General features: G+C 41.4%; 1 protein-coding gene across 2 annotated transcripts; it reads right to left on the bottom strand.

Annotated features, from left to right (window-relative positions):
• Nucleotides 1-1342: 1342 nt before the first annotated feature.
• On the bottom strand, nucleotides 1343-4874 carry LOC130966230 (ABC transporter F family member 4-like). 2 transcript variants are annotated; one of them, XM_057891023.1, is made up of 2 exons: nucleotides 4748-4874; nucleotides 1343-3792 (listed from the first exon to the last, which is right to left on the bottom strand). In XM_057891023.1, exon 2 carries the CDS (start codon nucleotides 3781-3783, stop codon nucleotides 1609-1611), a length of 2175 nt encoding a protein of 724 aa, XP_057747006.1. In that variant the 5' UTR covers nucleotides 3784-3792; nucleotides 4748-4874; the 3' UTR covers nucleotides 1343-1608. The 2 variants fall into 2 exon arrangements, with proteins under 2 accessions (XP_057747006.1, XP_057747001.1); XM_057891018.1 differs by having other exon boundaries at nucleotides 4827-4874.
• Nucleotides 4875-21247: the final 16373 nt, after the last annotated feature.

Below are 21247 nucleotides of genomic sequence, written 5' to 3'. Positions count from 1 at the left end.
GAAATCAAATAAAAAAAATAAAGAAAATCTAACACAACAAGAAAAGAAAAAATACTCAAATAAAAGACAAAAGATATAGAGTGCAAAGAGATAAATAAATAATAATAATAATAATAATAATAATAATAATAATAATAATAATAATAATAATAAATTTGTCTAAGGATTGTCTTTTTTATAATAAAACTTCTTTCGTTTTTATTTGTTGTGTTTTTTTTTAATTAATTTGACCATGATTTCTCTAAGTATATTTTGTACTCTCTTTTTTCTTTTTGATAAAATAAAACCAATCAAAGAAGATAGCTAACAATAATAAAAACAAAAAGAATAAAATTAAAAAAGTAAGAGAATGATGTCACGAAATTTTAAATGGGGATAAATGATAAATAAGAGTAACTATGATGCTCACGCTGCCTTTTTTTATTATTTAAACAAGAAAATCGATAAGGAAAAACAAGACGATAATGAAACAAATGAGGATGACAAAGAAGTAAGAGGTGCTGTTTTTTTTTTTTAAGCACAAGAGAAACAAATATAGATTAATAAGCATTAATTTAATACCTGAAATCTAATACCAAATGATATGGAATAGAATTCAGGATGAGAAAAAAAAAATCAAAGAAAGAGATTCATCTATCTTAATTTAATTTTCTGATGCAACAGTTAAGGGAATCATTCTACCTCTCCTGTTCACACCCAAATTTTTCCAAAAAAACTTAGAGAAATTTTCATTCATCAAAATTAAAAAAAAAAATGTGGCTACAATGTTTTAGAGATTTTTCTACGTATCTCTTAAGTTTAGAACTCTATCTCATGAGTTTACTAAAATAAAAATAGGTTAAATTACAATTGGGCCTAAAACAAGTAAAACAAAACAATATAAACATAAACATAAAATAAGTCTTAAAATAAATACTAAGAAAGTAATGCCTATTTGATTCAACTTGACTAATGAAAATGTTCAATACAATTTGTAAATAGTAAAATGTTTAGCTTTTCATAATCGTTAACTATTGTGTTACCCGATTCTTGATAATAGTAAAATGTTTAGCTTTTCATAATCGTTAACTATTGTGTTACCCGATTCTTGATGCATCTCTTCAACAAATAATTTAGCTATGTTTGTATAACTTTCTTTTATTCTCTTAGTTGTTGCTCTTATAATTTAACAAATTGACGTATAATAGTTTTCAGTTTGTCCCATAAAAGCTTCTATCAATATATAATGCATATTAACTAAAATCAACTCTTAAAATTGTTGAAATACTAGTATTCTATTATATTTGAAAACTTTCCTATAAAATAATAATTGATTTGGTACCGGCAATAGAGTAGAGGGATATTGCAGATAAAAATTAACTCAACAAATATTATTGAGATTACTTGCTGGATAGAAACACAACAAATAATTGAAACAGCTCGGCAGTTGTAAGTTGTAACAATTGAAACACATGTTCATTTATTGTGATCAAATTATAAACTATGATAAAACAGAAAATTGTGTACCCAGCCAAAAACATTGGTTGCATTTCCAGCAACATAGTATTACACTCAGTTCTCATATATGGGGAAAAATTGTAGCCAAAAGTTGTTCTCAAAAGGAGCAGCTCAATCATCAACTTCAGCTTTGATTTCTTTCATCAACTCGGTTTTGTAATCGTCAAATGTTCCAACCGAAGTCCTGACAGTACCATCCTCAACAACCCAGATTTGACTCCTCTCTTCATCCTCACATACATGCGATATCAATCTCGAGTCATGACTAACAAGAACAACTCCACCAGTGAACTCGTCTAGTGCATCGGCCAATGCATCAATACTTTGCATGTCCAGATGATTAGTGGGTTCATCCAACAACAAAATATGGGGTCTTGACATGGATATTGAGGTGAAGACCACCCTAGCTTTCTGCCCTCCTGATAGTTTGGCAATAGGCGTGAGATGGTTATGACTAGGTAGCCCAAACTTTCCGAGTTTTGCGCGGACAGCCTCTTGCTTGCTAAGTCCCTCCTGATCAGGATGGAGACGAAGAAGATACTGAACGGGGGTTTCGTCCATAGTTAGAAGGTCCACAAAGTGTTGCGAGTATCTTCCTATCCGCAACTTCTGACTCCTCCTAACTTCACCCTCATTTGGAACCAAATCACCAGCCAGAAGGTTCAGTAGTGTAGATTTTCCAGCTCCATTAGGCCCAACAATGGCAACACGAGTTCCCATATCAATGCCAACATCAACATTTGACAGTCTGAAATCCTCACGGTTCGGATAACTGAAGCTCACTTCAATAAGCTGAAGAAGTGGAGGTGTGAGCTCGGTAGGTTCAGGAAAGTGAAACTCGACACTGTAGTCCCTCCACTTCTGTGGAACCTCTGGTGGGGCCTCATCTTCATCAACCTTGCCCTTGCCTTTGCCCTTGGCTTTAGATGCTTCTTTGGCTGCCACAAACTTCGCTCGGTCCTTCACCTTTTCTTGCTGAGCTCGGTTACCACTCCTTTTTGCAGCTTTCAGTTGCTTGTCATAAATCTCATACTTCTTGTTCATCTCTTTACGACGCTGTTCATACCCACTCTCAAAGTCATCAAAGTTTCCACGATAGAAATGGAGTTTCAAGTCATGAAGATGAATAATCTCAGTGCAAACTGTATTGAGGAAATCCCTATCGTGTGAAACAACCACCAAAGTCTTCTTCCAACGGCACAGGTACTCTTCCAACCAGAGAACAGCCCTCAAGTCAAGGTGATTTGTGGGTTCATCAAGCAATAATAAAGTTGGCTGCACAAAAAGTGCTCGAGCTAAAGAAATCCTCATTCTCCATCCACCACTAAAAGATTTTGTTGGCCGGCCCTGCATATCCTTCGTGAAACCCAAACCTGCTAAAATCTTTGATGCTTGAGCTTCAGCAGCATCAGAACCCATCAGCTGTAGTTTCTCGTACAGCTCTGCTAGCTTCTCTCCTGCATCATCTTCCTCATCATTATTATCTTTGTCAACACTTCCTTCCAAAGAAGTTGCATTTTGCAAAGAAGCAACTTCTTGTCGAACTTTAACCAGTTCTTCATTAGCTGAAACAACAGCCTCAAGTGCGGTTTTATCATCACCAACTACCTCCTGTTCAACCAGAAGGACATCAATATTCTTAGGTACCGGTATCTTCCTCCAAGCAAGAAGCTTCAATAGTGTGGACTTCCCCTTTCCATTGGGTCCAACCAAACCATACCTCTTCCCATGAGATATCTTCACTGACGCATTCTTCAGAAGTTCTTTACCCCGAGCAGACACCGAGAAATTTTCTATTGTTATATCTTTGACATTAGCATCGGCATCATCATCTCCATTAAGCACTGAAGTCCGACTTCCAATGACCACCGTGAAAGCATCGTGGTCATCCTTAAGAGCTTCCTTCTTTGCCTGCTCAACAGCATGAGCCGCTAAAATATCCTTCTTCTCACGCTTCTTCAGCTCTTTGTCTGTGGTTGATACTTCAAGTGTCTTCAACTCACTCCTCTGATGCCGTTTGGAGGCATTCTCTTCCTCCTCCTCCAAGATAGCTTCATCTTCATCTTCGTCAGATGGAGGAAGATCAATACCATCAGTATATGCAGAAGGTTTTGGAGCGGCTTTTGCCTTGGGCTTAGTGGAAGAGGGCTTTTTGGGTTTATCAGGCTTTTCATCCATGCCGGCCAGCATGGCAGATATGGAAATTTTCTCTTTCTTTGGGGCATCTTTGCTACTTGCCTTAGTCTTTGCTGATGGGCCTGCATCATCTGCCTTTTTTCTAACCATTGTTGAAACCTAGCAACACAATCGGAAACCAAAGTGATTTAGTTGAGTAATCACATCTACAGTTTTGTTGTACTCTTCTCATAAAGATAAACATTTCACCTATCCTAGAACAACAGATAACTCACATCCTAGACAACGATATCACAAAATGAATACTTGAGTAGGATAGAATACATATAGATATAAATTCTTCAATAAAAAAAATATTACTGACAACACAGAACAGTATTACAATATTACATAGAGCTTAGAGAGATACAGCCCTCTAAACAAAACATGCGCCTTGCACCAAGTAGACAATTTTACATAAAATGTTCATCAACAGATATATTACAACACCTTTCTCTTATCGGAGGATACTGAGGCACAACATAATTTTCCAACCAATTTCTGTGCTCGATAATACTATAGCCAAAATATGTTCTAAGGGTCCAGTTCTTTAATTCAATTCAATCCAATCTACTCTGCATCTTCTATTACTAAGTTTCTACCTCCACACGAGATCTTAACAGAAAAAAGAACACGTCCTGAACCACAGGAACCAACACTGATAATAACACATGATACCAGCATGAACAGTGATGACCTAACGTTGACTGGTCAAATTATAGAAATAATATTAATCAATTAAGGCCTCCAATCAGGTTTTAAATCTCAAGTTTATAGTTGCTTCATTTCAGAAAGCCTTCATAAACAAATTACTGAATAATTAACAGATTCTATGTCATGGATAATTAGAGAAGAAAGTGAAGACGATGCAGCTGGGAAAGAATAGAGAATAGATCACGCAAACAAAAATCTATTATAAAACGGAACAAAAATAAGAAATGGAAGATAAAGTAAGAAGATTTAAAAAAAAAAAAGGGAAAGAAAGAACGAGGGAAAGAAATTAAAATTGATGTTTCTACTATGATTGCAACCATGTGGCGGTGAAGCCTTTTTTTTTATTGTTTTGTTGTCTAACCTGTGGTATTGGTGAATGTAATTGTGAAGTGAAGGAGAAACCGCAGCTGGAAGAGATGCCGGAGTTAGAGAACACGCACCTTCGTCGGAGTGTGAGGGAAACACGCAAAATTACTATGATGAATGTGTTCCGCCGAACTTCCTATATGGTACATGTGTTTATATATATATATATGGGAGTGTTAGGTACCGATCACTTTTGGGATTTGTACCTATCAAATAGCTATCAATGATAATTTAAATGGTATGAGATTTCATCAAATAGTTCACTATTCTTTGTTGGTTACATGCTGGCCGGAATTTAATGAAACTGCTGCCCCTAGACTTTTTCATATATATATATATATATATATATATATATATATATCCAATCCGACATGTCAATGACTAATTTATTATAGATCGAAACTCTATTTAAAGGTTTATCGCTAATCAATAAATTGCTGCATATACAAGATGTGATTTTATAATATAAGAATAGTATTCGTAGATAAAAAATCAAATAATAAATATTTTAATTATTATTTTTCATGAGAAAATTTAATTTTTTATTAATAATTAATTTAAATTTTAATATTTATTATATATAATGTAAAAGAATTTAATGTGTATATTTTTATATTTAATTAAATATTAAATTTATTACACAAACAAAAATAATTAATTTTTATATTTATTTTTAAAAAATAATTTTTTTCCTTTATGTATACAAATATAATTAGATATTAGTATAAAAAATTTATGTTAAAAGTTATTATTCTGAGGGTTACTTGAAATATTGATTTGGGCCTGTGAAGTTCAAGCTCCTTGTGAGGCAGCGTCCGACTTGTTCTTACGCCAAGGTACCGCCGTTCGAGTTCTTCATGAGGAGGTGGGGGTGGTACCTGCAAAAGCCTCTGATGTTTAAGTTAGCAAGAGTTTTAAGTAGGATTTCAGTAGAATAAAACATGTGTATACCTGAAGAGGTGTCATTGTATTTATAGTGGAGTTTGATGACCAACTTTATTGGAGTAGTTCCACCTTTAATTGATAGATAACTGTTTTCTTTATCTTTGGAAGTTTGTTGGTGTTCATACCCTGGATCGAGCTGTACGGTGCAAGTTGGATGAGGACAAAACGGACAACCTCTTGTAAGGTTGTTCGTCACCGTCCTTTTCCTAAAGAACTTGGCCAAATTGCTGTAGAGACCTGAGCAGGCCCAAAGCGGAGGATCACAGCCCACCTGAAGGCGGCTGGGCAAAAGATAAGTGACCTCACCCACAAAAAGATAAGATAAGATAAGATAACTAACTTATCTCAAGGAAGGTCACTCCACACTACTATAAATACAATGGAGCACCTAGGTATAACTCATACTCCAATTCTACAAAAAACCTGCTTAAAGCCCTGCTGAGTTAAGCTTCGGAGTCTCCTGCAGGTACCACCACCCTCCGGTGACCAAGGACCAGCAGCACCTCAAGCTCCAACAAGTTGGACACGGCATCTCCGATCACGCCAGAAGATCTCGTCCGAGATCGACCTCAACGTTTCAGGTAACCCTCGGAACATTGGCGCCGTTGTCGGAGAACCTGGAAGTCATCCCATCACCATGGCAAACAACTCTGCCAACGACCACAACTCTGGTCTGGAGGAAGGAACGCCGCTTAAGAACACGGATGCTACCCCAAAGGATACACCTCAATCCAACAAGTAGACCCTGAATACAGAAATTTTAGATACCATTCGTGAACAGCAGGATCGCCTCACATAGCTTGAACAAGAAGCCGAACGACATCGTGAAGCTGAGCGAGTTCTTCGGAGAGAAACAAGACGGCGATGGGAGCTGGAAGACAAGCTCCTAAAGCTCGAAGGCGACCTCAAAAATAAAACTACTCGATCGAACCGCGAAGACAGCCCTCACAAGGACCAAGACTTATTCACAAAGGAAATCATGAAAGCAAAAGTCCTAAAGTACTTCAAAGCCCCTGACATGACCCTCGACGATGGTACGTCCGACCCAAGTCATCACCTCAGCAAATTTAGGAGCCGGATGTACCTCACAGATGCCTCGGACGTGACCCGTTGCAAAGCTTTCCCGACCACCTTGACCAAAATGGCGGTAAAGTGGTTCGATAGCCTGTCACCAAGCTCGATCACGAGCTTTGATGACCTTGCCAAAAAATTCTTAGCCAGGTTCTCCATCCAAAAGGACAAAACCAAGCACACTCCGAGCCTGCTAGGGATTAAACAAGGAGATCGGAAAAGCCTCCGCAGTTACATGGAGAGATTCAATAAAGCATGTCTTGACATACAGAATCTTCCTACAGAAGCAGTGATTATGAGACTCATTAACGGTCTGTGGGAAGGACCCTTTAGCCATTCTATATCCAAGAAACACCCAACATCTATGAATGAGGTACAAGAACAGGTAGAAAAATACATCAATATGGAGGAGAACTCCCAATTAGGAGAAACCTCAAAAACTGGATTCTCCTACCCACCTCGGGACAAGGATAAAGATTCCAAGAAGATAGAAGACCAACCTACTGAGAAACCCAGAAAGTACCACAACTACATCCCTCTTTGGGTGTCCTTTGTGGATGTTTATATAGAGATATGCAACACTGAGAAGATCCCACCCCGTCGCCCGATTAAACACAAGAGAGGAGGAAGTCGCACAGAGTATTGTGAATACCACCGAATCTATGGACATCCTACCAACGAGTGCTACGACCTAAAGAATGTCATAGAAAAATTGGCACGAGAAGGGAGACTAGATCAATTCTTGGCCAATAGAGCGGACGAACCAAAAAAGAGAAGAAGGGACGAAGATGGCGGACAAGATGAACACCCCGCTCACACCCCTGAGAGACATATTTACATGATAAACGGAGGATTCGCAGGAGGGGGATCTCTAAGTCAACCCGCAAAAGACACCTTAAAGAGGTGTACCATGTCGGAGAAGAAGATAGGTCGCCCGACCTTTCCACTATTACCTTCACTCAAGAAGATGCGGCAGGCATCACCCCGGGACATGATGACCCCGTGGTCGTTACCATCATACTTGCCAATGCCAATCTCCAGTGAACATTGTAGACCGAGGGAGCTCTGCAGATATCCTGTTCAAATCCGCCTTCGACAAGCTCGGCCTACATGAAAAAGAATTCAGAGCATATCCTAATAGCCTATTCAGGCTCGGAGACGCCCCAATCTAACCACTTGGGTACATCCCGCTGCACACAACCTTTGGGAAAGGAACATGGTCTAGAATGCTAAGCATAGACTCTATTGTAGTCGATGTTAGCTCTGCATATAATGCCCCCATAGGTCGGACAACGCTAAATCAGCTCGCCGGAGTGGTCTCCACTCTATACCTATGCATGAAGTTCCCCACTCCAAAAGGGATCGCCACTATAAAAGGAGACCAAAAACTCGCACAACACTGTTACAACGAAAGTATGAACCTTAAAGGCGACTCCAGAGGAAGAGAAACCAACACTATTGAACTCGGGGGAATCAGAGCTCATGAAGAACTTCGTCCTCAGCCAGAAGGTGAGACCGAAGAAGTTCAGATTGGGGATACTCAAGACAAAATAACAAACATAGGGGGAAACCTAAACAGAGACTTAAAGGAACTACTGACAAAGTTTTTAAGAAAGAACTCCAACCTGTTCGCATGGAAGGTCGCAGACATGCCCGGTATTGATATCTGACTAATGTGCCATAGATTGGCAGTATATCCCGGATCCAGACCAGTACAACAGAAGCGCAGGAAGCTCAATGATTTAAGAGATTTTGCTCGATGGTCTAGATTTTCTTCTTATAGAAAAGAATTACTTCATTGCAAGCATAGTTCTACACCAATGAACAATTCTCCCAATCAAAAATTTTGAGTTGTCACATGTACAAACCCCAAATAAGAATTAACTAGAGTATTTGGACTCCGGGTCGTCTCACGAGGATTGCAATGAAGTGAATGATTATTGGCTATGAAGAAACAAGGGGGTTTGATTGATAAAATGGGCAAGGAAGTAAACTAATAGCTAAAAAGTCTTGGCAAAGGTTGGTGGTCAAGGATCTCTATCCTTATCACTAACCACAACATGAGAATTGGCAAGGATCAACCCCATTAAGTCATCCTCTAACTAATAAAGGAGAGTCAAATGAGCTATGTCAATCCAAGTTCATAAGTCCTAGGTCTCCAAAAATTCAATTAGTGAGATCTAGGGTTAATGGCTCCCAGTCATCAATCACTTGCACATTAGCAACTCAAGAGTTCCTAAGTTACCTTCCCAAGCCAAGAGTATAAAATTCTACTCTAAAGGCCAACCAAGCATTTTGTCAAACACTTGGTGGGTATAAAAGGAAGGCATGGTAAATTGCAAGGAAAGATAAAATCTAACAACTACCAATTGCAATTAAAGTAAATCCACATCTCAATTCAATAATAAAAGAAACATCAAACATTAAATTGCATTAAAAAGGAATCCAAATTCAACATGAGTTCATTAACATAAAAGAGAGCATCAAAGTAAAATTAACACTACAAACCATGAGAATCAAAGAGTAGAAGCAAGAATCCATAAAGGAAACAATATGAAAACATGAGATTGAACCTAGATCTAGAAGAGATTAACCTAACCTAACCTAATTCAAGAGAACAGAGGGAGCTTCTCTCTCTAGAAACTAACCTACATGATGCCAAAACTACAAACAATTGCTCCTCCCTTTGCTTGGGCTTCAATTCAGCATGAAATACACTCAGAACAAGGTTGGAATTGGGCCTAGGCTACTCAGAAATTGCCCCCAATGTTTTGCCTTTAAGTGAGTCACGTGCGAGTATCGGCGCGTATGCACGATGTGCGCGTACGCGTCGATTGGCTATTTCTTCGTCCGTGCGGACGTGTCATGTACGCGTGCGCGTCTCTATGCGAAATCACATTTGCGGTGCGCGCCCATCGATGCATTCCCAATTCTTGTTTCCTCATGTATTCTCCACCTTGCATGCTTTTCTCCTCATTTCTTCCATCAAATACTTGCCTTATGAACCTGAAATCACTCAACAAACACATCAAGGCATCGAATGGAATTAAAGTGAGTTAAAATCACCAATTTAAGGGCCTAAAAAGCATGTTTTTACACTTAAGCACAATTCATGGGAGAATTACAAAACCATGCTATTTTATTGAATAAATGTGGGAAAAGGTGATAAAATCCCCCAAATTAAGCACAAAATAAACCACGAAATTGGGGTTTATCAAATCTCCCCACACTTAAACTAAGCATGTCCTCATGTTAAAATCAAGAAAGAAGCAAAAGGGTATCACATTTATTCAATGCAAACTAACTAAATGCAACCTATCTGTTCCGAGGGTTACCTGAAACTGTAGGTCGATCTCGGACGAGATCTTCTGTGCTGGTCGGAGCCGACGTGTCCGGCAGGTGTATAGTGGCCGGAGCTGGTGTGTCCGACTTGTTGGACTTGGTGATGGTGCTGATCCTTCGTCCCCGGAGGGTGGGGGGTACCTGCAAGGGACTCCGATGCTTAAGTTAGCAAGGGTATTGAGCAGGTATTGAGTAGAATCAGAGTATGAGTTATACCTGGGTACTCCAGTGTATTTATAATGGTGAGATGTGACCTTCTGTGGATAAGATAAGTTAGTTATCTTATCTTATCTTTATCTTATCTTGAGGTGAGGTCATCTTATCTTCAAGGGAACCGCCCTTCTCCCTGTAGGCTTGGGCTGCCCTTGGATTTGGGACGTGTTCCTCTATTTGGGCCCTTTGTTTGGGCTTTCCTGTAACTTGGCCGAGCTCTTTGAGAAGAGGTTGGGTTGTCCTGACCTAAAGATGTCGGTCGCTTTGTCTGTCAAACATCCCGGGTCGGACAGCTCGACCCAGGGTATGAACAGTGCCCCTGCTTGAGCTCGGACTTCTTTGAGGTCGAGTCTTTGACTTCGGTCCTTCTTTGGTGAAGCCGAACTCAAGCATTTTGTCGATTCCTTTGTAGCAGCTTTTGAATGTAGAAGGTTTTCCTCTAAAAGTGCGCATTTTTATATCAGCGCTTTTTTTGGGGACGCAAGAGGGTTTTAATATCTGCATTTAATTGGCATTAATTGCCCCGTTTTCTCTTGGTCTTTTATTTTGAATTTCTCAATCAAAAAACGGTTCCTCTTCTTCATTCTTTCTTCGTAACTTCTCCCTTTACTCTCTCATTTTCTGTTTCTTTCGTAGTTTCTCCCACCTGTTCTGTCGCTACTCTCTGTGAAAGAGGGTGATCTCCAGCTTTTCTCCTTCGCAGCTCTCCACTTTCGAGGGGTGGCTTTTCTTCTGTCCTTCGGCTTTCTTTCGAGGTTTTCTTCTGCTTTCTCCAGGTTCGATTTTTCTTTCTTCTGTTTCCTTATATATGGAAAGTTTGCATTTTGTTCAGAGGAAGTTTTTTGGGTCTTTCTGCTTTTACCATGCCTGTTTGTTGCGTGCTCTGGAATTTCTTCGTTTTTGGTGCGAATCTTTTTTCTTGTTGCTTGAATCTTTTTCTTTTAGGATTTTTGCATGTTGTCGCCGTTTCTGCTTGTGCCTTTGGTGATGGTTCTTTGCTTGATTCCGAAAAAAAAGTTTGCGTCTTTGCTTTTTTTTGTTTGGCATTTTTGGTGTTTTGATAATTCCTTTTGCTGATAAACTGTAGAAGCAATGCTTTTTGCTGATAAACTGTAGAAAGGTGGTGATTTTGTGTTTTTACTTCCTTTGAGACTTTATTTTCTTTTTGATGAGTGCCGGGACGTAAGCTGTAGAAATAGCTTGAAAACCTTGCTTTGTTATTGCCTCCAAGGGATGCCCCAGGACTTTTTGGCTTGAGTCTTGTGGTTTTCCTTTTCTGTTTATCCGCCCGTCGAGATGTTTTGCCCCTCGTCCGAGATGTTTTTAAGTAATCCGTTCTTCTTTTCTTTTTGTAGGATTTAGTTGGCCTCATGTCTTCCCGAAATAACGTTGTAGAGTTGCCTTCCCATGTTCCTGAGGGTATGGCCGATTGGGTGGACTCGATGGTTCTTATGTGTGTCTCTCTGGTTGATTCTGAGTTTTGCGCGCAGCTTAGGCAGTTTTACAGTGTCTGTAGTAATCCTGGCGATGAGAAGAACTATGAGCTTGTTCCTCCCTCTTCTGATGAGAGAGTTTGCTTCTCTACTCGGGTTGTTGACGATCGCCCTTTTTCTATGTTTATGACTTTTTCTTTGGTCAGCTGGGTATCACCCTTCCTTTTACTAAGTTTGAAACCGACTTGTTATAGTCCTGTAATGTCGCCCCCTCTCAACTTCACCCTAATTCCTGGGGTTTCATAAAAATTTTTCAATTGTTGTGCAATGGCTTTGGTATCCCTGCCTCGCAATCTCTCTTTTTCTATCTGTTTGTCTTGACTAAGCCTGGAGTGGTAAAAAAGAAGGCAGCTTGGGTCTTCTTTCGATCTACCCAGGGAAAGAAGGTTTTTCCATGTTTGACGAGTCATTCCGTGATTTTAAAAACTACTTTTTCAAGGTCCGAGCTGTTGAAGGAGCTCGACCCTTCTTTCTGGATGAAAATGACGAGCCTACTTTTCCCTTGGAATGGCAAAAAAGATGCGAGGGTGTCCCAATATACGTGGGAAATGTTGGATGAGACTGAGAGAGCCTTTGTGATTGTGTTGGAAGAACACTGGGGTTAACCTCCCCATCTCGACACAAAGAAATTTCTAACCAATCCCTCTCTTCTTCAAACCGAGCTGGGTATTTTGTGTTTCCTTTTTTATCTGTTCTATATTACTCGTAACTGTCTTTTCCGACTTGTAGCTTAATTTCTGTTTTATTTGCAGAGGCGATGAAGAATAATGAATCCATGAAAGCTTTTAAAAGAGCGCAGAGGGCGACTGCTGCCAAAAACATCTCAGCCAAGGCGGCTGGGGAAGGATCCTCTCAAGTGCACGTGAAGCCGTCTGTGCCGAGTTCCCTTGGGGTGAAAAAGGTGATCCCTACTCCCCGAGTTCGTCTGGTGGATCCTCACACTACTTCTGCTGCTCCTTCTGTTACTCCTCCCAATAAGAAACAAAAAACAGCTGAGCTTTTCGACCTCAATGCTCCCGACTTTAATGCCATTGAATTTGTGGATCAGCAAATCGGTCCCTATGGTACCCTCTCCATGGACAATGTGTCCATCCTCCATCATTTGGAGTTTATGGCCCGAAATCACGTACAGATGGCGTATATGGCGGCTGCTATATACCGGACTGCTCAGAATCTTCCTCTCCATGCTACCAAAGCATTTTTGGAGGAGGCAAAGCAGGAGTTTGACCGGATGAAGGGGCTGAAGGAGGAACTTGAATTAAAGGTGACCAAGTTGGAGAAGGATCTAGAGAATGAGAAGGCGAGTTCCCTTTCACAGGCAGCTTCTTTGAGGTTGGCCGAGGACACAGCCCTGATGCATAAGGAGAGTTACGTTACGACTTATCGGGAGGTGATGCGTCTGAGGGGGGAGTTGGACAATGCCCGGGAAGATTATTCTGAGCTCCAAGGTCATCTTGTTGGCAGCGTGACTGCTACTTATGAGAACTTGAAGGAGCAAGTTCGAGTCATTTCTCCCGAGGCCGATCTCGCTCTTTTCAGCCTGGACAACGTTGTCAGGAATGGCAAGATTGTCCCTGATGACGAGGGTGATGATGATCCTGATCATCCCCCTGTGTCCTCTGCCAAAGTGTCGACTTCTTCTGCTCCTCCGGTTGCACCTGATTCGGATTGCCAGGTTCTGAACCGGGAGGATGGAACTATAGATGCTGTGCCTATTCAGACTCGCCCTCTTTCTCCTTGTCCTGAGGCTGCCAAGAAGGCTCCTGATGCTTGCTGATCCCTTTCTGGATATTTATGTAGCTGGCCCGGCTTGTGGGCTTTTTAAAACTTTGTTTATTTTGCTGACGGTCTCTAGTTGCTTATTTTAGCAACTTTTATTTTGAAAAACAAAAGTAGCTCGCTATCTTTAGTAGGTGTTGATGGCCGCCGAGGCTTTTTTAACTTTGTAGATTATATCAAGGTATTTTGACTTTGTTTTCTCTTCTCCTTTGAGTTTGTGTCTATGTGGGTCCGACTTGTTTCTCGGTTTTCTCGCCTTTGTACGCATTTTTGACGCTCCGTAACCGATTCTTTTGCGTTGGTCCCTTCTAAGTTATTTCTGTAATCCCCTTTCTTGGACCTTGATCAGGTTTCTTTGAGGGATTACTTTTATAACTTTGTTTTCGTAGGAAACCGACTTCATTAGGTCAATCTCTTTCTAAGTTATTTCTGTAATCCCCTTTCTTGGGCCTTTGTCAGGTCTCTCTCAGGGATTACTTTTTATAACTTTGTTTTCGTAGGAAACCGACTTCATTAGGTCGATCTCTTTCTAAGTTATTTTTGTAATCCTCTTTGTTAGACCTTTGTCAGGTCTCTTTCAGGGATTACTTTTTATAACTTTGTTTTCGTAGGAAACCGACTTCATTAGGTCGATCTCTTTCTAAGTTATTTTTGTAATCCTCTTTGTTAGACCTTTGTCAGGTCTCTTTCAGGGATTACTTTTTATAACTTTGTTTTCGTAGGAAACCGACTTCATTAGGTCGATCTCTTCTTAAGTTATTTTTGTAATCCTCTTTCTTGGACCTTTGTCAGGTCTCTTTCAGGGATTACTTTTATAACTTTGTTTTGTAGGAAACCAACTTCGTTAGGTCGATCTCCTCTTAAGTTAAAGTAATCCTCTTTAATAGGGTTGGCCAGACCCTTTTCCAGGGTTTACTTATAACTTGGGTTGACTTGGTCCGACATCTGAACGTCGGCCAGTCTTTAAGTTATTATTTTAGCTATCCGTAAGGCCTCGTCAGGCTCTTTTTTGGATTGCTTTCGATAACTTCTTACATTATTCTGTGTTCATCTTTGCTGATTTGTAGAAGTGGTTGGCATCTTTAGATCATCTTTTGGGTGAATCGCGTTTTCACCTTTATCGGACGGTTATCTTTATCGTGATCGTGCAGTGAAATTGTTTTTCACTTTCTGCCGATCTGTTGCTTTATAATCGGACGATGAATACTTCAGATTAATGCGTCTTGAAATCTTGTAGAATATCTAAATAAATTTCATTCAAAGAAAAGTGCAAAATATATACTTGTGGGAATTTTTTCATCCTTTTAAGTCAGATAGTGTCTAGGTCTCAACCTGGTGCCTCATTAAAAACCCTTTTCAGGAAAAAGAGTGCATCCAATAATGAGATCCTTTACCTTTTCTAACTGTAGTACCTTCTTAGGTTGCAGGCGTGCCATGATCTGGGAAGCTCTCGTCCATCGAGTTCGGACAGTCTGTAGTAGCCCTTCCCAAGTACTTCTATAACTCGGTAGGGTCCTTTCCAGTTTGCTGCCAGCTTTCCTTCTCCTGGTCGAGTTGTTCCAATATCATGTCGGATTAGGATAAGATCGTTCTCTGTAAAACTTCTCGGTACTACCCTTTGATTATATTTGGAAGCGATTCGGCGTTTTAGAGCTTCCTCCCTGATCCGAGCTCTTTCTTGGATTTTAGGTAGTAAGTCGAGCTCTTCCCTCTGAAGTTGGGAGTTTGCTCCCTCATTGTAATGAACTACTCTAGGCGATCTTTCCTCAATCTCTACTGGGATCATTGCCTCTGTTCCGTATGCTAACCGGAAGGAGGATTCCTTTGTGGTGGAATGTGGCGTCGTTCGATATGCCCATAGGAACTGTGGAAGCTCTTCTGCCCAGGCTCCCTTTGCATCTTGTAATCTCCGTTTTAACCCGGCCAGTATGACTTTGTTGGCAGCTTCGGCCTGTCCATTGGCCTGTGGATGTTCGACAGAGGTGTACTGGTGCTTTATATTCAAGTCGGCTACTAGTTTTCTGAAGCCTGCATCTGTGAATTGAGTGCCATTGTCTGTGGTTATTGAATATGGAACTCCGAACCTTGTAACAATGTTTCTATATAGGAATTTCCGGCTTCTTTGGGCGGTGGTGTTAGCTAGGGGTTCTGCCTCGATCCACTTTGTAAAGTAGTCTACCCCTACTATGAGAAATCTAACTTGTCCTGATCCCTGGGGAAAGGGGCCAAGAAGATCGAGTCCCCATTTTGCAAACGGCCAAGGAGAAGTCACGCTGATGAGCTCTTCTGGCGGAGCGATATGAAAGTTGGCATGTTTCTGACATGGTGGACATGTCTTTACAAATTATGTGGCTTCTTTCTGTAATATTGGCCAATAGAACCCTGCCCGGAATACTTTTTTGACGAGGGCCTGCGCTTCGAGATGATTGCCACAAATGCCGCCGTGTACTTCTTCTAACACTTCCTTTGTGTGGGGGGTCGGTACACATTTTAATAATGATACTGATATCCCTCTTTTGTATAGGATGTTGTTTATGATGGTGTAGTACTGTGCCTCCCTTTTTAGCCTCTTTGTCTCATTTTCTTCTGCGGGGAGTGTTCCTGTTTTGAGGTAGTTGATTATGTGGGTCATCCATCCTTGGTCCTGGTTTTCTATGGTTAGGACTTTTTCTTCTTCTGAGATTGACGGGTTCTGTAATATTTCCTGGATGAGGCTTCTATTGTTGCCGCTTGGTTTGGTGCTGGCTAGTTTCGAGAGTGCGTCAGCTCGGGCATTTTGTTCGCGGGGGATGTGGCAGATCTTATATTCCCCGATTTGTCCGAGCTGTTCCTTGGTCTTATCCAAATACTTTTTCATGATGGGATCTTTGGCTTGGTAGCTCCCTGTTATTTGTGATGTGACCACTTGTGAATTGCTGTAAATGTTGAGTTTTTGAGCTCCCACCTCTTCAGCCAGCTTCAACCCAGCTAACAATGCTTCGTATTCCGCCTGGTTATTTGAGGCCGGAAACCCGAACTTGAGGGAGAGCTTGACTTGGGTTCCTTGGTTGCTTTCTATTATTATGCCTGCGCCGCTTCCAGTTTTATTTGAAGAACCGTCCACATAGAGATTCCATTCTGTGAGGGTTTCCAGGATATCTGTGAATTCTGTGATAAAGTCGGCCAGATACTGTGATTTGATGGCCGTCCGAGTTTCGGAGGTCGAATTCTAACAGCTCGACTGCCCATTGTGAAATTCTGCCTGCTAAATCTGTTTTCTGCAATATTCCTTTTAGAGGCTGGTTAGTTCGAACCTTAATGGTGTGAGCCTGGAAGTAAGGGCGGAGTTGTCGGGATGTTAAAATGAGAGTATAGGCGAATTTTTCTATTTTTTGGTAGTTTAGCTCGGATCCCTGTAGTGCTTTGCTGATGAAGTATATGGGTTGTTGTCCATTTTCGTATTCTCTGACTAGTGCTGAGGCTATTGCCCGGCTTCCTACTGTGAGATATAATATGAGTGGTTCTCCTTCTCGTGGTCGAGATAGGATAGGTGGCCATCCTAAGAACTTCTTAAAGTCTTGGAAGGCTTGCTCACATTCTGTTGTCCATTCGAACTGTTTTCCCTTTCTTAAAGTAGCATAGAAAGGGAGAGATCTTATCGCAGCTCCTGCTAGGAATCGGGATAGGGCGGCCAATCTCCCATTGAGTTGCTGTACTTCTTTGACACAGGTTGGGCTCTTCATGTTGAGTATGGCCTGACACTTGTCTGGATTTGCTTCAATTCCTCTTTGTGTGAGCATGAAACCTAAGAATTTGCCCGCCTCTACTGCAAAGGTGCATTTCGCGGGATTGAGTCGCATGTCATGCTTTCTTATGGTGTCGAACACTTGGGCCAGAACGGACAATAATGTCTCTTCATTTTGTGTTTTTATTAGCATGTCGTCCATGTAGACTTCCATGACCTTTCCGATGTGATCCGAGAAGACTTTATTCATTAGCCTTTGATAAGTAGCTCCTGCGTTCTTGAGACCGAAAGGCATCACAATGTAGCAGTAGTTTGCTTTTGGTGTTAAGAACGAGGTCTTTTCTTGATCTGGTGGCACATGGGGATTTGGTTGTACCCCGAGTAAGCATCCATAAATGAGAGATATCTATATCCGGAGGAAGCATCTACCAGAGCATCAATACTTGGGAGTGGATATGGATCTTTTGGACAAGTTTTGTTGAGATCGGTGTAATCGGTGCACATTCGCCACTTCCCGTTTGATTTTTTCACCAAGACGACGTTGGCTAGCCATAGTGGGTATTTGACTTCCCTTATGAATCCTGCTTCCAGTAGTGCTTGTACTTGCTCTTCCACAGCCTGGGATCGCTCTGGCCCGAGTTTTCTTCGTCTCTGCTGTACCGGCCGAGATCCTGGATAGACCGCCAACTTATGGCTCATTAACTTAGGGTCTATTCCTGGCATGTCTGCGGCTTTCCGCGCAAAGAGATCAACATTATCTCGTAAGAATTGTATTAGCAATTCTTTTGAATCTTCTCTTAGGATTGTGCCGATATTGGTTGTTTTTCCGAAGTATCCCCGATCTGAATTTTCTCTATCGCACCTTCTAGTTGTGGACGAAGCTTCTCTTGTTGTTGGGCTCCGCCCAGCTCGATTGTGTGGAACTCTTCTCCCCTGCTTCTGAGATTTAGGCTTTCGTTATAACAGCGACGTGCCATCTTTTGATCTGCTTTTATCGTGGCTATTCCTTTCGTAGTGGGGAATTTCATACATAGATATGAGGTTGAGACTATCGCGCCAAGTTGGTTGAGTGTTGTCTGACCTATGAGAGCATTATAAGTTGAACTTACATCGACCACGATGTAGTCTATTCTGAGGGTCCTGGATTGGTTCCCATTTCCAAAGGTTGTATGTAGTGGTATGTATCCCAGCGGTTGAACCGGGGTATCTCCTAGTCCGAACAGACTATTTGGATATGCTTTAAGTTCCTTCTCTTCTAAGCCGAGTTTATCGAAGGCTATTTTGAATAAGATATCGGCGGAACTCCCTTGGTCTATTAAGGTGCGGTGTAGATTGGCGTTTGCCAATATGATGGTGATGACCATGGGATCGTCGTGTCCTGAGATGATGCCGGAGGCGTCCTCTTTAGTGAATGTTATTGCAGGGATGTTGAGTGCTTCCTCCTTTCCCTCGACATGATATACTTCTTTGAGATATCTTTTGTGAGATGATTTGGAGATCCCACCTCCTGCGAATCCGCCATGTATCATGTGGACATGTCTCTCTGGTGTCCGAGGTGATCGTTCAGTTCGCTCGGTATCTTCATCCCTTCGTCTCTTTCTTTGATCATCATCTCGGGTGGCCAGAAATCGATCTAATTTTCCTTCTCTCACTAATTTCTCTATGATATTTTTTAAGTCGAAGCATTCGTTTGTGGAATGTCCACGGACTCGATGGTATTCACAATATTCCTTCCGGTTTTCTCCTCCCTTTTTTCCTTTGAGTGGCCGAGCTGGGAGAATTTTTTTTGTATGGCAGACTTCTTTGTATATCTCGACCAGGGATGCCCTGAGATGAGTGTAATTGTGGTATTTTTTAATTTTCTCCCCTTATCGATCTTCTTTTCTCTTGGATTCCTTGTCTTTGTCTCAGTAGGAGGTCCCCGATTTTGAGGTATCTCCTAACCGAGCATTTTCTTCCATGTTAATATATTTTTCTGCTCGTTCCTGTACTTCGTCTAAGGAGGTCGGGTACTTCTTTGATATAGATTGGCTAAAAGGTCCTTCTTGCAGGCCGTTGATGAGTCCCATGATGGCGGCTTCTGTTGGTAAACTTTGTATGTCCATGCACGTTTTGTTGAATTTTTCCATGTAGTTGCGGAGGCTCTCCCGATCTACTTGTTTGATCCCTAGTAGGCTGGGGGCGTGCTTGGCCTTATCTTTCTGAATGGAGAATCTGGCTAGGAATTTTTTAGCTAGGTCATCAAAGCTTGAGATGGACTTTGGGGGTAGGTTGTCGAACCATCGGATTGCTGTCTTTGTGAGAGTTGTTGGAAAGGCTTTACAGCGAACAACATCTAGGGCGTCGGTAAGGTACATTCTGCTTCTGAAGTTGCTGAAGTGGTGGTTGGGGTTCGTGGTGCCATCGTATAGGGTTATATCTGGGAGTTTGAAGTCTTCTGGAATTTTGGTTTTCATGATTTCCCTGGTGAATGGGTCTTGCTCTTTGCGTGAATTTTCTTCAGGATTGGCCCGGGGGACTTTTAATTTAAGATCGGCTTCCAATTGCTGTAGTTTTTCTTCCAATTTTTGACGTCGTCGCACCTCTCTTTGTAGATCTTTTCCGATTTCTCATTGTTGTTGGGTTTCTTTTTCAAATTGTTTTAGGCGATCTAGGAGCGCTTCTATTGCCCCGGAATTTGGTGAGTCTTTGTCCTTGTTGGTTTTCGGGGTATCTTGTAGCGTGACATCCGCGTTCTTATGCGGTGTTCTATCTTCTAGACCTGAATTGTGGTCGTTGTCATGGTCGTCCGCCATGGTGATGGGATGACTTTCAGGTTCCCCGGCAACGGCGCCAATGTTCCGAGGGTTACCTGAAACTGTAAGTCGATCTCGGATGAGATCTTCTGTGCTGGTCAGAGCTGACGTGTCTGGCAGGTGTATATCGACCGGAGCTGGTGTGTCCGACTTGTTGGACTTGGTGATGGTGCTGATCCTTCGTCCCCAGAGGGTGGGGGGTACCTGCAAGGGACTCCGATGCTTAAGTTAGCAAGGGTATTGAGTAGGTATTGAGTAGAATCAGAGTATGAGTTATACCTGGGTGCCCCAGTGTATTTATAATGGTGAGATGTGACCTTCTGTGGATAAGATAAGTTAGTTATCTTATCTTATCTTTATCTTATCTTGAGGTGAGGTCATCTTATCTTCAAGGGAACCGCCCTTCTCCCTGTAGGCTTGGGTTGCCCTTGGATTTGGGACATGTTCCTCTATTTGGGCCCTTTGTTTGGGCTTTCCTGTGACTTGGCCGAGCTCTTTGAGAAGAGGTCGGGTTGTCCTAACCTAAAGAGGTCGATCGCTTTGTCTGTCGAACATCCCGGGTCGGACAGCTCGACCCAGGATATGAACACTATCTATATGCAATCTCTCCATATGAATGCATCTACTTGGTCAAAATAGGTCAACTTCCAAGAACACATATATGAGTCCAAGGGCTAAAGCCATAGCAGTCAAATCAACCCACAATTGAATTAAATCATTGAAAGATTTACAAACTTGCAAGAAAAGATGATCATGGGTGGAAACATGTGCTTGAGCGATAGAACCCTAACCGGATGTGTATCCGCTCTAGGCACTCAAGTGTATTGGGTTGATTCACTCACTTCTCCCCCCAATCATGCTTTCCAAGATTTGTTTTTCATCTAACAATCAACAATTACTTTATGCATGCATACAAATATCATGAGGGCTTTCCCATAGGTTGTAATGGGGCTAAGGTCAAGGTAGGATGCATATGGTCAAGTGAGCTTGAAATTTGAATCTTTGATTAATCTAAGCTTTCCACCTAACCTATATAACATCCTATACAATTCAAAGCTAATCTAACTACCCATTCTTCACTTTTTTACACACTCATGCATTTTATTTTTGGTCACCACACATATGCATTGACT

This window comes from Arachis stenosperma, chromosome 1, assembly GCF_014773155.1.
Source record: "Arachis stenosperma cultivar V10309 chromosome 1, arast.V10309.gnm1.PFL2, whole genome shotgun sequence".
Taxonomy (NCBI): domain Eukaryota; kingdom Viridiplantae; phylum Streptophyta; class Magnoliopsida; order Fabales; family Fabaceae; genus Arachis; species Arachis stenosperma.
Note: the sequence above shows the minus strand (reverse complement) of the source record. Positions and strands in the feature narration are given on the sequence as shown.

What these genes read in the sequence shown, in the direction of transcription:
- LOC130966230 (XM_057891023.1), bottom strand. Translation starts at nt 3,783, where the DNA reads ATGGTTAGAAAAAAGGCAGATGATGCAGGCCCATCAGCAAAGACTAAG.